This window comes from Hemitrygon akajei, chromosome 18 (genome assembly GCF_048418815.1).
Source record: "Hemitrygon akajei chromosome 18, sHemAka1.3, whole genome shotgun sequence".
Lineage (NCBI taxonomy): Eukaryota > Metazoa > Chordata > Chondrichthyes > Myliobatiformes > Dasyatidae > Hemitrygon > Hemitrygon akajei.
Genome location: NC_133141.1, coordinates 77,725,571 through 77,741,229, shown reverse-complemented (window position 1 = coordinate 77,741,229; position 15,659 = coordinate 77,725,571). Strand labels below are relative to the sequence as shown.

At 51.1% G+C, this 15,659-nt stretch overlaps 1 protein-coding gene across 1 annotated transcript; it reads right to left on the bottom strand.

Moving 5' to 3' along the window:
- Nucleotides 1–3,389: 3,389 nt before the first annotated feature.
- Nucleotides 3,390–15,281, bottom strand: LOC140741635 (eukaryotic translation initiation factor 1b-like). The gene is made up of 4 exons (XM_073071918.1): nucleotides 15,123–15,281; nucleotides 14,019–14,182; nucleotides 8,802–8,903; nucleotides 3,390–3,677 (listed from the first exon to the last, which is right to left on the bottom strand). The coding sequence occupies exons 1-4, from the start codon at nucleotides 15,151–15,153 to the stop codon at nucleotides 3,633–3,635; spliced, it is 342 nt and encodes a 113-aa protein (XP_072928019.1). The 5' UTR covers nucleotides 15,154–15,281; the 3' UTR covers nucleotides 3,390–3,632.
- Between the last annotated feature and the right edge of the window lie 378 nt (nucleotides 15,282–15,659).

Genomic DNA, 15,659 nt, shown 5'->3' with positions numbered 1-15,659 from the left:
CACTAAGGAGAAGGATATCGAATGGTGTAAGGTGTGGGAAACAAGTAAGGAAGTTATGGAACCTATGACAATTAAAGAGGTGGAAGTACTGGCGCTTTTAAGAAATTTAAAAGTGGATAAATCTCCGGGTCCTGACCGGATATTCCCCAGGACCTTGAGGGAAGTTTGTGTAGAGATAGCAGGAGCTCTGACGGAGATCTTTCAGATGTCATTAGAAACGGGGATTGTGCCGGAGGATTGGCGTATTGCTCATGTGGTTCCATTGTTTAAAAAGGGTTCTAGAAGTAAGCCTGGCAATTATAGACCTGTCAGTTTGACATCAGTGGTGGGTAAATTAATGGAAAGTATTCTTAGAGATAGTATTTATAATTATCTGGATAGACAGGATCTGATTAGGAGTAGCCAGCATGGATTTGTGCGTGGAAGGTCATGTTTGACAAACCTTATTGAATTTTTTGAAGTAGTTACGAGGAATGTTGACGAGGGTAAGGCAGTGGATGTAGTCTATATGGACTTCAGCAAGGCCTTTGACAAAGTTCCACATGGAAGGTTAGTTAAGAAGGTTCAGTCGTTAGGTATTAGTGCTGGAGTAATAAAATGGATTCAACAGTGGCTAGATGGGAGATGCCAGAGAGTAGTGGTGGATAATTGTTTATCGGGATGGAGGCCGGTGACTAGCGGGGTGCCTCAGGGATCTGTTTTGGGCCCAATGTTGTTTGTAATATACATAAATGATCTGGATGATGGGGTGGTAAATTGGATTAGTAAGTATGCTGATGATACTAAGGTAGGAGGTGTTGTGGATAATGAGGTGGGTTTTCAAAGCTTGCAGGGAGATTTATGCCGGTTAGAAGAATGGGCTGAACGTTGGCAGATGGAGTTTAATGCTGAGAAGTGTGAGGTTCTACATTTTGGCAGGAATAATCCAAATAGAACATACAGGGTAAATGGTAGGGCATTGAGGAATGCAGTGGAACAGAGAGATCTAGGAATAACAGTGCATAGTTCCCTGAAGGTGGAGTCTCATGTAGATAGGGTGGTGAAGAAGGCTTTTGGAACGCTGGCCTTTATAAATCAGAGCATTGAGTACAGAAGTTGGGATGTAATGTTAAAATTGTACAAGGCATTGGTAAGGCCAAATTTGGAATATTGTGTACAGTTCTGGTCACCGAATTATAGGAAAGATATCAATAAATTAGAGAGAGTGCAGAGACGATTTACTAGGATGTTACCAGGGTTTCAGCACTTAAGTTACAGAGAAAGGTTGAACAAGTTAGGTCTCTATTCATTGGAGCGTAGAAGGTTGAGGGGGGATTTGATCGAGGTATTTAAAATGTTGAGAGGGATAGATAGAGTTGACGTGAATAGGCTGTTTCCATTGAGAGTAGGGGAGATTCAAACGAGAGGACATGATTTGAGAGTTAGGGGGCAAAAGTTTAAGGGAAACACGAGGGGGTATTTCTTTACTCAGAGAGTGATAGCTGTGTGGAATGAGCTTCCTGTAGAAGTAGTAGAGGCCAGATCAGTTGTGTCATTTAAGGTAAAATTGGATAGGTATATGGATAGGAAAGGAGTGGAGGGTTATGGGCTGAGTGCGGGTAGGTGGGACTAGGTGAGATTAAGAGTTCGGCACGGACTAGGAGGGCCGGAATGGCCTGTTTCCGTGCTGTGATTGTTATATGGTTATATGGTTATATGGTTATATTATCTGTGTGTTTGCATTGATATTATTTTTGTGTATTTTTATCAATAAATACCGTTAAAAATAGTACCATCAGACTTCAACGGACCTCTCTATCTTTGCTGTTAAGTGACCCAGTTACGGGGTACGTAACAATTGGGGTTCTCGTCTCAGGATTTGACACCGAATTGGGAGGCCAGTGAATCGGGTTCACTCAACCTATTCTCATAAGGCGCGCTCCCCAATCCAGGCAACGTCCTTGTAAGTCTCCTCTGCACCCTTTCTGCGTTTCCCACGTCCTATACCTTCTGTCCCTCCCTCGTGAAGGTAGCAATGAGAAATGGGCATGCCATTTGCACATTTCCTCTCTGTCCGTATCTTACGTGTGATCTTTCATTAATTCTATTTGTATTTCTGTGAACTCCCCCTAGAAAATGAATCTCAGGGTTGTTTATGGTGGCATGTGTAGAACGGTAATAAATCTATTTTGAACGCTGAAATGTGCGTAGACAACCAGAAAGATACTTCTATCCATAATACCTCTATTTTTTCCCTTTTCAGGGTTCCTTCGAAGACCCTGACCTGGAGTCAGACGCTGACTCCGGTCCTTTACGGGAATGGGACCCGCTCTCGGGGTCTCACCACCGGCCGCTGTTCGACATACCGAGGACGTGGGCTTGAAGACTAGCTCCCGTTTGGAGTTCCGGTGGCTCCGGAGACGGGCGGACTCGAGGTCGGTGCCTCCGCGGGGGGGAACTGGCGCGCGTCGCGGGAGTACACGGAAGATCGGAAGCAGCGAGCGGGGTGCCGGCTGCGTGCCCGGGGAGACCCCCAGTTCTTGGGGCACAGAGCTCGGGGAAAAAAATGGACTTTTAACATCGTAAACCAGCGAGTTGTTACGTCTCGCTGTGAAACGGGGACATCTCTCTCTCCCTTATTAGGGAGAGGGAGAGAGAGCCTGTGGTATGTCGAATACTGGGTGAGCGAGCAGTCTTTGGGGTACTGCTTGAATGCTCGGTGGGCGGGCACCGATGGCTTTGTTTTTTGCTGATGGGGAGGGGAGGGGATCATTGCTTTGCTGCTGCTTACAGACGGGGAGGGAGGGAGCTGAGGGGGGGGGCTTTGGGGGTTCTAACATCTAACTGCCATTCATTCCTTGGGGTCACGCCTCCATTTCTGTGGATGCTTGGGAAGAATTTCAGGATGTCTATTCTATACATTTCTCTGACGATTATTGGATACGCTAGAGGCAGGAAATACGTTCCCGAAGTTGGGGTGGGGTGAGTCCAGAACCAGAGGCCGCAGTTTAAAAATAAGGGGTAGGGCCGTTTAGAATGGAGTTGAGAAAAATCTTTTTCACCCAGAGAGTTGTGGATATGTGGAACGCTCTGCCCCAGAAGGCAGTGGAGGCCAAGTCTCTGGATGCTTTCAAGAGAGAGTTAGATAGAGCACTTAAAGATAGCGGGGTCAAGGGATATGGAGAGAAGGCAAGAATGGGGTACTGATTGTGGATGATCAGCCACGATCACATTGAATGGCGGGGCTGGCTTGAAGGGCCGAATGGCCTACTCCTGCACCTACTGTCTAGTGTCTAATTAAATGTACCTGTTGAAACTTCTTTGAACCCAGGAGGTACGGTCACCAGCCAGATCGTCAAGGACAACAGCACGAGGAGACTCCCAATGTCAGAAACGGTTATTCAACTGTGTGTGTTCGTTTGTTTTTTAATTAAACACTCTACAAAAAAGTTCTAAAAGTGAGCTCAGATGCTACAAAACACTTCTGGAGTCAACTGGGACGGAAGCGGTTGGGTCAAACGAGCCGGCTGCAGCGGACGGAGAGGTGAGACGCTCATCCTGCAGACTCGCTGGCTGGGTACCGTCCATGAGACAAGGGGGGGGGGGGTCTATCATTATCTAACAGGCTGTGTGTCCACAGGGGCTCGAGTCCATTAGAAACCGTGGACCTTGAGTTGCTCTTCCTTGACGATGCCAACCTGCAAGCAAATCAGAACGACCACGTTAGTAACGGTGTGCTGCCCTTAAGGCATTTGTTTAGCTTTATTACATTTTCTCTTTAAATAATTCGGTTGTAATTATTTTCCAGTTAAAGCTAGGGTTGATAACTGCGTTGCAGTTGCCGAAGGTAAATTCGTCGTCTGTGATGTTTCGCGGCATGCGACGACGTCACACCCGGTTTCGCCGCGTCTTGTGGGTAAATACCGGTTTGGAGAAACGGGAAGGCGGGGGGGGCTTGTGTGTGCAGGATCAGCGCGAGGAAAGTCCTGTTTCTACCCACTACGAAACATCGTAGAAGCAACGCCGTAAGTTCATAAGACAGTCGATATGTTGAAGTAAAAATGTTGACGCTGATTCTGTTAAAAGTAATGATAAAAGTTGATAAAAGTTTATTCTCTTGTGCTATGGCAAGCGTTGCTGGATAGTTTGTGTTCAAGTGTATTTAAAGTTGTTGATGGCGTAGGTAGATTCTGACTGTATGTTGTACTTTAATGTGATATAGTTTGTTGTAGTTTTACTTTTACAAGTATTTATGACGTAAATCTGATGCCAAGAAGGAAACAAATAGTGTATATATTTTGTATTGTTTTATCAACAGTTTTCACCATACGTTAATGTGGAAGAGTGAACAGTAAACGGTTAATCTTACTGCAATCCTTGCCTTCATTGACTACGGTTTGACTCTGTGTTTAGTTCAGAGTTTCTACACCTGCACGAGAACACTACAAACGGTAACGGCTGGTCGAGGTTGAAGGCTGTCGTAGCCGGGGGGTGGGGGGGTGGGGAAGGTAGTGGGGACGAGCTCCCACTACCTATTAGATGTTCCCAGTGATGTGCGTCTCAAACAGCCTCTGACAACCGAGTCCAGCTCCCGGCCTTCACGTGTGGCTTAGCTACTGGGCCCGAGGGAACTGTTTCTACCGGCGGGGGGGGAGGGGGCGAAGGCACCTGGAAACCAGTCACTTTCAACAGACGGGGCTCACCTAGGAGGACAAACTCTGATCTCCCACCTCCGCCGCCTTGCGTCCGCACCCGCTCACGGGGAAGGCTTGGGGAGCGGACCCCGAGGGGAGGGAAATTCGGGGGGGGGCTGGGGAGCCCAAGGCAGCCCCGGCGCTGAGCTCCCCCAGCGCTGACTGGCGGCTCCTGCGAAGCTGCAGCTTCCCCAGACTGTTTCGGACCCTGGCGTTCCTTCGGATCCGTCAGATGGGGGCTCGCCGGCCGCGGTGGGTGGCTCACCTCGGAGAAAGAAAACTCTGATCTCAAGCCTCCGCTGCCAACGGAGGTTCCAAGGACCTCAGGTTGTGATGGTGGGGGGGGGGGAACGTGCGCAGAGAAGGGGACAACAGGGACAATTTGAAGGACTGGCACGTAACTCCGCCGAGTTAGTGTTGGCGGCCTATGCACTGTAGGGGCAATGGGCTCAAGGAGAATAAGACAGGATACTTGGTAGTGTGGAGGAGCAGAGGGATCCCCACAGATCCCTGAAAGTTGCCTCACAGGTAGATAGGGTAGTTAAGAAAGTTTATGGGGTGTTAGCTTTCGTAAGTCGAGGGATAGCGTTTAAGAGTCGCGGGATAATGATGCAGCTCTATAAAACTCTGGTTAGACCACACTTGGAGTACTGTGTCCAGTTCTGGTCATCTCTCTGTAGGAAGGATGCGGAAGCATTGGAAAGGGTACAGAGGAGATTTACCAGGATGCTGCCTGGTTTAGAGAGTATGGATTATGATCAGAGATTAAGGGAGCTGGGGCTTTACTCTCTGGAGAGAAGGAGGATGAGAGGAGACATGATAGAGGTGTACAAGATATTAAGAGGAATAGACAGAGTGGACAGCCAGCGCCTCTTCCCCAGGGCACCACTGCTCAGTACAAGAGGACATGGCTTTAAGGTAAGGGGAGGGAAGTTCAAGGGGGATATTAGAGGAAGGTTTTTCACTCAGAGAGTGGTTGGTGCATGGAATGCACTGCCTGAGTCAGTGGTGGAGGCAGATACACTAGTGAAGTTTAAGAGACTACTAGACAGGTATATGGAGGGGATTTAAGGTGGGGGGGGGGGGTTATATGGGAGGCAGGGTTTAAAGGTCGGCACAACACTGTGGGCCGAAGGGCCTGTACTGTGCTGTACTGTTCGATGTTCTAATATGAGAAGATTTAAATTTTAGTAGGGAATGAGTGAGCAGAAGGTCAAATCAGAACCAAATTCTAAAAAGTAGCTGCAAATTCAGACTGTGCCATCAACTGTGTGGGCTACTGATTTAGTCTTGGGCACTCTGGCTGAACGTCCCAGTTGGATGCTGGTTCATTTGATTCTGTTACGGTTATTATTCTATAGGAATTATTCATAGGAAAGCAACATCCATCATCAGGGACCCCCACTACCCAGGACACGCTCTCTTCTCAGTGCTGCCATCAGGAAGGAGGGACAGGAGCCTCAGGTTCAGGCACAGTTATTACCCCCTCAGCCATCAGGAAGGAGGTACAGGAGCCTCAGGTCCAACACCACCAGGTTGAGGAACAGTTATTACCCCTCAGCCATCAGGAAGGAGGTACGGGAGCCTCAGGACCCACACCAGCAGGTTCAGGAACAGTTGTTACCCCTCAACCATCAGGAAGGAGGTAAAGGAGCCTCAGGTCCCACACCACCAGGTTCAGGAACAGTTATTACCCCTCAACCATCAGGAAGGAGGTACAGGAGCCTCAGGTCCCACACTACCAGGTTCTGGAACAGTTATTACCCCTCAACCATCAGGAAGGAGGGACAGGAGCCTCAGGACCCACACCACCAGGTTCAGAAACAGTTATTAACCCTCAGCCATCAGGAAGGAGGTACAGGAGCCTCAGGACCCACACCACCAGGTTCAGGAACAGTTATTACCCCTCAGCCATCAGGAAGGAGGTACAGGAGCCTCAGGTCCCACACCACCAGGTTCAGGAACAGTTATTACCCCTCAACCATCAGGAAGGAAGTACAGGAGCCTCAGGTCCCACACCACCAGGTTCAGGAACAGTTTCTGCCACACAAGCACCAGGCTCTTAAACAAAAGAGGATAACTACACTCATCCATGGAGATGCTCCCACAGCCAACGATCTCACTTTAAGGACTCTTTATCTCGTTCTCATTATTTATTGCCCTGTATTTATATTTGCATTTTGCACAGTTTGTTGTCTTCTGCACTCTAGTCGATCGTTCATCGATCCTGTTTACAGTGAGCATTCTACAGATTTGCCAAGCATGCCCGCAGGAAAGTAAATCTCAGGGTTGTTACGTGATGGCGACAGGGTGTTTAGTTCGACTCCTTTACAGACTGGGGGGGGGTTCGGAGCTCGGAGTTCAGTCCTCCGTAAGGAGTCTCTGTACGTCCTCCCCGTGGAATGACTGGGTTTCCTCCGGGTGCTCCAGTTTCTATCCACACTCCGAAGACGTTAACTGACGACTGGAAATTGCCCCGTGATTAGGCTAGGGTTAAATCAGGGATCGCTGGGACTTGCTGGGCAGGGTGCGGCTCAAGGGGGGAGGGGTCGGAAGGTCCTAACCTGCGTTGTTACCTCTAAAGCTCACAGACACGGTCAGAGTCGACCGTCGATGTCGTCTACCAGCTGTCGAGACGCGCAAGCCAGGGCTGTACGGTACGGAGAGCAAGCTGCTGACCAGGTAGTGAACGCCCCCGCCAGCCCCAAGTCAGCGGGAGGTTTGAGATCAGAGCTTTCCTCCTCCCAGATGAGCTGACGAGCCCATCTACCGACTGGTTCTAAGGCCCCAGTGACCCGCCTTTGCCCCTTCTCCCGTCAGTAGAAACTGTTCTGCCGGGCTTAGTAGCTAAACCACACGTGAAGGCCGGGTGCTTCAAGGTGTATGAGATGATGAGAGGCATTGATCGTGTGGATAGTCAGAGGCTTTTCCCCAGGGCTGAAATGGCTAACACGAGAGGGCACACAGGTTTAAGGTGCTGGGGAGTAGGTACAGAGGAGATGTCAGGGGTAAGTTTTTTACTCAGAGAGTGGTGAGTGAGTGGAATGGGCTGCCGGCGACGGTGGTGGAGGTGGATACGATGGGGTCTTTTAAGAGACTCCTGGATAGGTACATGGAGCTTAGAGAAATAGAGGGCCATGGGTAACCCTAGGTAAGTTTTTTTTTAATTAATTATGCGTTTCTACAGTACTACAAAAAAAAAATCAACAAAATGAATACAGTGCAAAACAAATGTGTCTAATATATTATTCATAACAACAAGGGAAAAGCACCCAAAATAAAATCATATAAAGTTAGTAACCTCCCCCCACCCTCCCACTACAAAACTCCAGGCCAACCATCACAATACGCAAGAGAAAAAAAATTAATCGGAGCGTTCGGCCCCACAGAGCTGTAAATATATACAAAAACATCTAATGCCTACTACCAAAACTACAATGTAAATCCCATGGAAAAAAAACCGTAAAACTTAAATTTAAAAAAAAGCCGAAAGGAAGGGATTGTGGCACAGAAAAAAAGAATAAAACTTAATCTAAAGAGGAGTAATGAAAGTATTCAAGGAAAGGTCCCCGCGCCTTATGAAGCTTCACGTCCGAATTGAGAAGTGAAGAACGAATCTTTTCAAGGTCCAAACAGGACATCATATCGCTAAGCCATTGAGCGCGAGTGGGTGGGGCAGCATCTCTCCACCTGAGGAGAACTAAGCGTCCGGCCAAAAGAGAGACAAAAGACAGTGTTCAACATTCAGTCGGATCCAAATGCATGTCTGCCTCACCCAAGGTACCAGAAAAGGCAATCAGAGGGTTAGATTCCAAGTGGCAATTAAGAATATGGGATAAAGATTTTTAAAAAAAAACTTCTCTCCAGAATTTCTCTGGACGAGGACAAGCCCAGTACACATGAACCCGAGGTAATTTCTGAGGTAGGGACATGTTCGGCACAGCTTTGTGGGCCGAAGGGACTGCATCGTGCTGTAGGCTTTCCGTGCTTCTATGAGCTGGACTTGGTTGCCAGAGGCTACCTGAGACGCGCGCACCATGGGGAACATTTAACAGGCAGCGGGAGCTGGTCCACTTTAAGCTACGACAGCCCCGAGGCACCACCTCCAAACTGAATAAAGCGCCTCACCTCCACCAGGAATCCGCAGATGTTCTTGCGCTGGTCACCTTGAACCTGGATCACCTGGCCGTACTCCGGGTGCTCAATCACCGTGCCGTTGCAGGCAAATTGCTGGCGGGGGGGGGGGGGGGGGGGGAGAGAGAGAGAAGCCCGCGTTAGCGAATCGCGACGTCAACGTCCCTCCCGCTCTCCCCCCCCCACCCCCACCACCAAAATGGACAGATGGTCACATTCCTCTGACTCGCTTTACCCCACGTGGCCTCCGTGCTGGGTGGGGAGGGGGGGAGCTGAAAAGCAAGATTTCCCAGTGCTCAAGTCATTGAGACATCCATCCGATTACTGCAATTTTTGGAATTACCAATGATTGATTCCGGTTATTTACCATCCTCAGCCAGCCGCGTGACAGCATTCGTTACGCTGAGGGGCCAGAAGATCCATTTTACTTAAATGGAGAGATTCTGATCCCCCCCCCCACCCCCCACCACACTTCCGACGGTTCTCTCAAACTATAGCTCGCTTAAACCTCGAAAAAAAAATTCAGGAGTGGCACGGTTAATTCCTCGATTAAGTTTGAGGGAACTTGGGAACCTTTTATTCAATATGTCCACACATATGACATATAACAATCACAGCACGGAAACAGGCCATCTCGGCCCTCCTAGTCCGTGCCGAACTCTTAATCTCACCTACCCGCACTCAGCCCATAACCCTCCATTCCTTCCCTGTCCATATACCTATCCAATTTTACCTTAAATGACACAACTGAACTGGCCTCAACTACTTCTACAGGAAGCTCATTCCACACAGCTATCACTCTCTGAGTAAAGAAATACCCCCTCGTGTTTCCCTTAAACTTTTGCCCCCTAACTCTCAAATCATGACTTAAGTTGATTTTTTTTTAAATCCTTTTCCCTAATACTTAACCATTTATGGAAGGAGGAACGGAGTCAAGGGCAGAATAATTATAATGAACAAATTATGGCAGCCCAGTTTTTTCCTCCGCTGTCAAGGTGAAGTCACGCTCAGGTTGGAGGAACAACACCTTATATACCGGCTGGGTAGCCTCCAACCTGATGGCATGAACATTGACTTCTCTAACTTCCGTTAATGCCCCTTCTCCCCTTCTTACCCCATCCCTGATATATTTAGTTGTTTGGTTTTTTTCCCCTCTCTCTCTCTGCCCATCACTCTGCCTGTTTTCCATCTCCCTCTGGTGCTTGCCTCCCCCTTTCTTTCTCCCGAGGCCTCCCGTCCCATGATCCTTTCCCTTCTCCAGCTCTGTATCCCTTTTGCCAATCACCTTTCCAGCTCATAGCTTCATCCCTCCCCCTCCGGTCTTCTCCTATCATTTCTGATTCCCCCTCCCCCTCCTACTTTCAACTCTCTTACTATCTCTTCTTTCAGTTAGTCCTGACGAAGGGTCTCGGCCCAAAACGTCAACAGTGCTTCTCCCTATAGATGCTGCCTGGCCTGCTGCGTCCCACCGGCATTTTGTGTGTGTTGTTGTTTTAAATGTTGGGGCCACTCTCCTGAATCCTCCTCACACTCCCGGTCAGCAGGGGGCAGTATTGAACCTGTTTTAGATGTTGGGACCACTCTCCTGAATCCTCCCGGTCAGCAGGGGGCGGTATTGAACCTGATTTAGATGTTGGGACCACTCTCCTGAATCCTCCTCACACTCCCGGTCAGCAGGGGGCGGTATTGAACCTGTTTTAGATGTTGGGACCACTCTCCTGAATCCTCCCGGTCAGCAGGGGGCGGTATTGAACCTGTTTTAGATGTTGGGACCACTCTCCTGAATCCTCCTGGTCAGCAGGGGGCGGTATTGAACCTGTTTTAGATGTTGGGACCACTCTCCTGAATCCTCCTCACACTCCCGGTCAGCAGGGGGCGGTATTGAACCTGTTTTAGATGTTGGGACCACTCTCCTGAATCCTCCCGGTCAGCAGGGGGCGGTATTGAACCTGTTTTAGATGTTGGGACCACACTCCTGAATCCTCCCGGTCAGCAGGGAGCGGTATTGAATCTGTTTTAGATGTTGGGACCACTCTCCTGAATCCTCCCGGTCAGCAGGGGGCGGTATTGAACCTGTTTTAGATGTTGGGACCACTCTCCTGAATCCTCCTCACACTCCCGGTCAGCAGGGGGCGGTATTGAACCTGTTTTAGATGTTGGGACCACACTCCTGAATCCTCCCGGTCAGCAGGGGGCGGTATTGAATCTGTTTTAGATGTTGGGACCACTCTCCTGAAACCTCCCGGTCAGCAGGGGGCGGTATTGAATCTGTTTTAGATGTTGGGACCACTCTCCTGAATCCTCCCGGTCAGCAGGGGGCGGTATTGAACCTGTTTTAGATGTTGGGACCACTCTCCTGAATCCTCCCGGTCAGCAGGGGGCGGTATTGAACCTGTTTTAGATGTTGGGACCACTCTCCTGAATCCTCCCGGTCAGCAGGGGGCGGTATTGAACCTGTTTTAGATGTTGGGACCACTCTCCTGAATCCTCCTCACACTCCCGGTCAGCAGGGGGCGGTATTGAACCTGTTTTAGATGTTGGGACCACACTCCTGAATCCTCCCGGTCAGCAGGGGGCGGTATTGAATCTGTTTTAGATGTTGGGACCACTCTCCTGAATCCTCCCGGTCAGCAGGGGGCGGTATTGAACCTGTTTTAGATGTTGGGACCACTCTCCTGAATCCTCCTCACACTCCCGGTCAGCAGGGGGCGGTATTGAACCTGTTTTAGATGTTGGGACCACTCTCCTGAATCCTCCCGGTCAGCAGGGGGCGGTATTGAACCTGTTTTGAGTCCTGACGAAGGGTGTCGGCCCGAAACGTCGACAGTGCTTCTCCCTATAGATGCTGCCTGGCCTACTGCGATCCACCTGCATTTTGTGTGTGTTGTTTTTTTTTGTTTTGTTTTCCGTTTAGTTTAGGGGATTTTTGTTTTTTTTTTCTCTCTCGTCAACAAATCTTTCGAACTTTTTCCTGTTTCAATTATCAAGAGATCGGGTGGACATGTTTGGATGTGATATCTGGAACTTATGCTTGAATGTGTTATAGCTATTACTGTAATCCTGTTCTCTTTGATATTGCTATCACTGATATGTTCGTCAGCCAGTCAGAAGAGACTCCCTATATTCCCACTTCCTAGCTCCTGCCAACCAGCCCCCTGCTTTACCCACTCCAGAATCTTCCCTGTAATACCACGGGCTCGTAACTTGTTGGGCAGCCCCGTGTGGCAATCTGCCCCAGGCCTTCTGAAATTCCAAGTACACAACGTCAACCGATTCTCCTTCGCCTGCCCTGCTTCCGCCCGCACTCTCTTCCAAATTCGAGCCAATTCATGCGATAAACCTTTCATTCATCAGAATATCCCCGTGAACCTCCTCCGAACCCTCTCCAATGTCGTGAGGAGCGGAGAAGGGTGGGAGAAGTGGGAGAGGAGGAGGGGGAGGAGAAGAGAGGGTGAAGTAGAGAGCCCGTGTCCCAGAACAACATCCTACACAGTCAGGAAATTTCACCAAACCCTCCGACTTTCCGAGAAGGCTGAAGAGAGCCAGACTTTGCACACCCGTACTCATGTCATTCTACAAATGGCCAGTAGGGGGCGGCCCAACATTCTGCATCACTGCCCGGTTCAGAAACTGGACCGTGACGGACAGGAATTCTCCACAACGGGGAGTCAAAACTGACCAACACATCCCCCTCCCCAGCTTACCCACCCAATCACAGACATAAGCACAGAAAGGTGCCAGTAACGTCATGAAGGACCCCACCCACCCTGCTCAAGGACTGTCTGTCCCACTCCCATCGGGGAGGAGGCTACGTATCATCCACACCAGGGACCACCAGACTCAAAAACAGTGACTTTCCCCAAGCAGTGAGGCTGATCAACACCTCCACCCACTGACCCACCCCTCCACACCCCCCAATCACCCACTGACCCACCACTCCACACCCCCAATCACCCACTGACTCACCCCTCCACACACCCAATCACCCTGACCCATCCCTCCACACCCCCAACCACCCACTGACCCACCACTCCACACCCCCAATCACCCACTGACTCACCCCTCCACACACCCAATCACCCACTGACTCACCCCTCCACACCCCCAATCACCCACTGACCCACCCCTCCATACCCCCAACCACCCACTGACCCATCCCTCCACACCCTCGATCACCCACTGACCCACCCCTCCACACCCCCAATTACCCACTGACCTACCCCTCCACACCCCCCAATCACCCACTGTCCCACCCCTCCACACTCCCAATCACACACTGACCCACCCCTCCACACCCCCAACCACCACTATTTTATCATTTCCTGTCAGAGTCACCTTGTGTACAGACACTCCTGTGCCCAGCGTCACTTTATGGACACACAATCAATCTGTGTGTGTAAGCTATCGCATGTATTTATATTAATTGTGTTTTTTATTATTGTTTTCTTTATCTTTTGCTTTTTTTTATCTGCATCGGATCAGCAGTAACAATTATTTTGTTCTCCTAGAACATTGAATAGTACAGCACAGTACAGGCCCTTCGGCCCACAATGTTGTGCCAACCCTTAAACCCTGCCCCCCATATATCCCCCCATCTTAAATCCCTCCATATACCTGTCTAGTAGTCTCTTAAACTTCACTAGGGTATCTGCCTCCACCACTGACTCAGGCAGTGCATTCCACGCACCAATCACTCTCTGAGTGAAAAACCTTCCTCTAATATCCCCCTTGAACTTCCCTCCCCTTACCTTAAAGCCATGTCCTCTTGTTCTGAGCAGCGGTGCCCTGGGGAAGAGGCGCTGGCTGTCCACTCTATCTATTCCTCTTAATATCTTGTACACCTCTATCATGTCTCCTCTCATCCTCCTTCTCCCCAGAGAGTAAAGCCCTAGCTCCCTTAATCTCTTATCATAATCCATACTCTCTAAACCAGGCAGCATCCTGGTAAATCTCCTCTGTACCCTTTCCAATGCTTCCACATCCTCCCTATATTCCTTTACACTTGCGTGCTGGAAATGGCACTGAACCATCTTCGATCTGGAATTATTGACAGGGGTGAATCTAACTGGTTGGCACGCTGATCCTGCGAGTGTCTCGCTCAGCAGATCCCCAGATTTTTTTTTTACGTCATTAAGCGAGGGGGTTGGTGGACCCCCACCCCCGGATTAGCCGGGACGGTAACTGCCCTCCCTTTGCGACTGAGGCGCTCACCTTTTTGAAGTGCCTGAGGAGTTTCCTTTTGTCATACTCGTCCGCGATCCCCTGGACCGTGGTGAGGGTCTTGCGACCGTTCCTCTGCTGGATCCTTATGTGTATGTGGCCCTCGGCCCCGGAAGGGAGGAGGTCGTCGCCCTTGAGCGCATCAGCGAAGGGATCTGGAGGGGTGAAGGTGCTCCGTTACCGGCGGGAGGGCCTGGGAACGATTCCCAAAGCCAAACGAGACTCAGACACACGCGCAGAGTGACACGGGCAGGCAAGAACAGACACACACATGGAGACACGGAGAAAGACAGAGAGTCACAAAGAAATGGAGACACAGACACGTAGGGTCACGGTGAGGGAATAGTGTGAGTGTTGACGCTTGGGGAAGGCAAAAATTACAAAGCTCTGGAGGTGTCAGGTAACAACAGGGGAGAGAGAGGGAGGATGGACTGGGTGTATACACACACACACACACACACACACTCATGAGCCACAAGCCAAGCCCAGGAAAACATGGCCAACGTAGCTGGGGATCTTCTGCAGCAAACGAACCTTCCCCTTACCCTCCATCCCTACCGTGTCCCTCCTCCCTACCCCGACCCTCCATCCTCCAATCACTCCCTCCCTCGTCTCTCCTACCTCATCCCTCCTAATCCTTCCTACTCCCCTCCCTCCCACCCCTCCATCCTCCCTCCTTCCCTACCGTGTCCCTCCACTCTCCCTCCACCCCTACCCAGTCACTCCTCTCCTACCCTTTCACCCCTCCCTCCTCCTGCTCTACCCCAACCCTCCTCCCTCCTTTCTCTCCTATCCTTCAGTCCTCCCTCCCTCCTCCTTACCTCTCCCGCCTCCCTCCCTCTCTTCTACCCTACCTCGCCCTCCTCTCTACCCTTCCCCGCTCCCTCCCTCCCTCCTCCTACCACGCTTCTCCCTCCCTCCTCTCCTAACCCGCCCCTGCTCCCTCCCCTACCCCACCCCTTCCCCACCCCTGCTCCCTCCCCTACCCCACCCCTTCCCCGCCCCTGCTCCCTCCCCTACTCCACCCCTTCCCCGCCCCTCCACCCTTCCTCCTCCCCTACCCCGCCCCTCATTCCCCGCTCGTCGGGCCCTCACCGAAGCTCTGCAGGTTCTGACAGTCGGACATACGCCGTACCGGGGGGTGAGTCTGTCGGGACGAAGTCGGGAGTCTCTGCCACTCAATCCGGCTCCGGGCTGACTGCCGGCGAGGCCCACCGGCTGCCTTCGTCACAACGCGCTGACGTCAGCGGCCGTGTGACGCACTGAGGACCGCCCACCCCCCTCCCCCCGGGTCCTCCCAGCTTCCGAGATTCCCGGTACCGGGAGGACCAGATGGGGTGGGGGGGGGCAAAGGGTAACAGGAGGGAGGGGTGGGGGTTGTCAGGGGACAGAGGGCAGCGGGAAGGTGTGGGGGTTGCCCGGTACAGGGGGCAGCGGGAGGGACGGGTTGGGGGGGTGCCCCGGTACAGGGGGCAGCGGGAGGGAAGGGTGGGGTTATCCTCGAACGGGGTGGGGGGGGTGATTGGTGTCTCAGTACAGTGGGCAGTGAGAAAGAGGGATGGGGGGTGGTTCACCCGGTACAGGGGGCAACGGGAGAAGGGTTGGGGGATGTCCCGGTACGGGAGGGGTGGA

What these genes read in the sequence shown, in the direction of transcription:
- LOC140741635 (XM_073071918.1), bottom strand. Translation starts at nt 15,153, where the DNA reads ATGTCCGACTGTCAGAACCTGCAGAGCTTCG. An exon ending in TCAGAACCTGCAGAGCTTCG is followed by an intron (nt 14,183 to 15,122) that starts GTGAGGGCCCGA and finishes TCACCCCTCCAG; the next exon opens with ATCCCTTCGCTGATGCGCTC. An exon ending in TCCTCAGGCACTTCAAAAAG is followed by an intron (nt 8,904 to 14,018) that starts GTGAGCGCCTCA and finishes CCCCCCCGCCAG; the next exon opens with CAATTTGCCTGCAACGGCAC.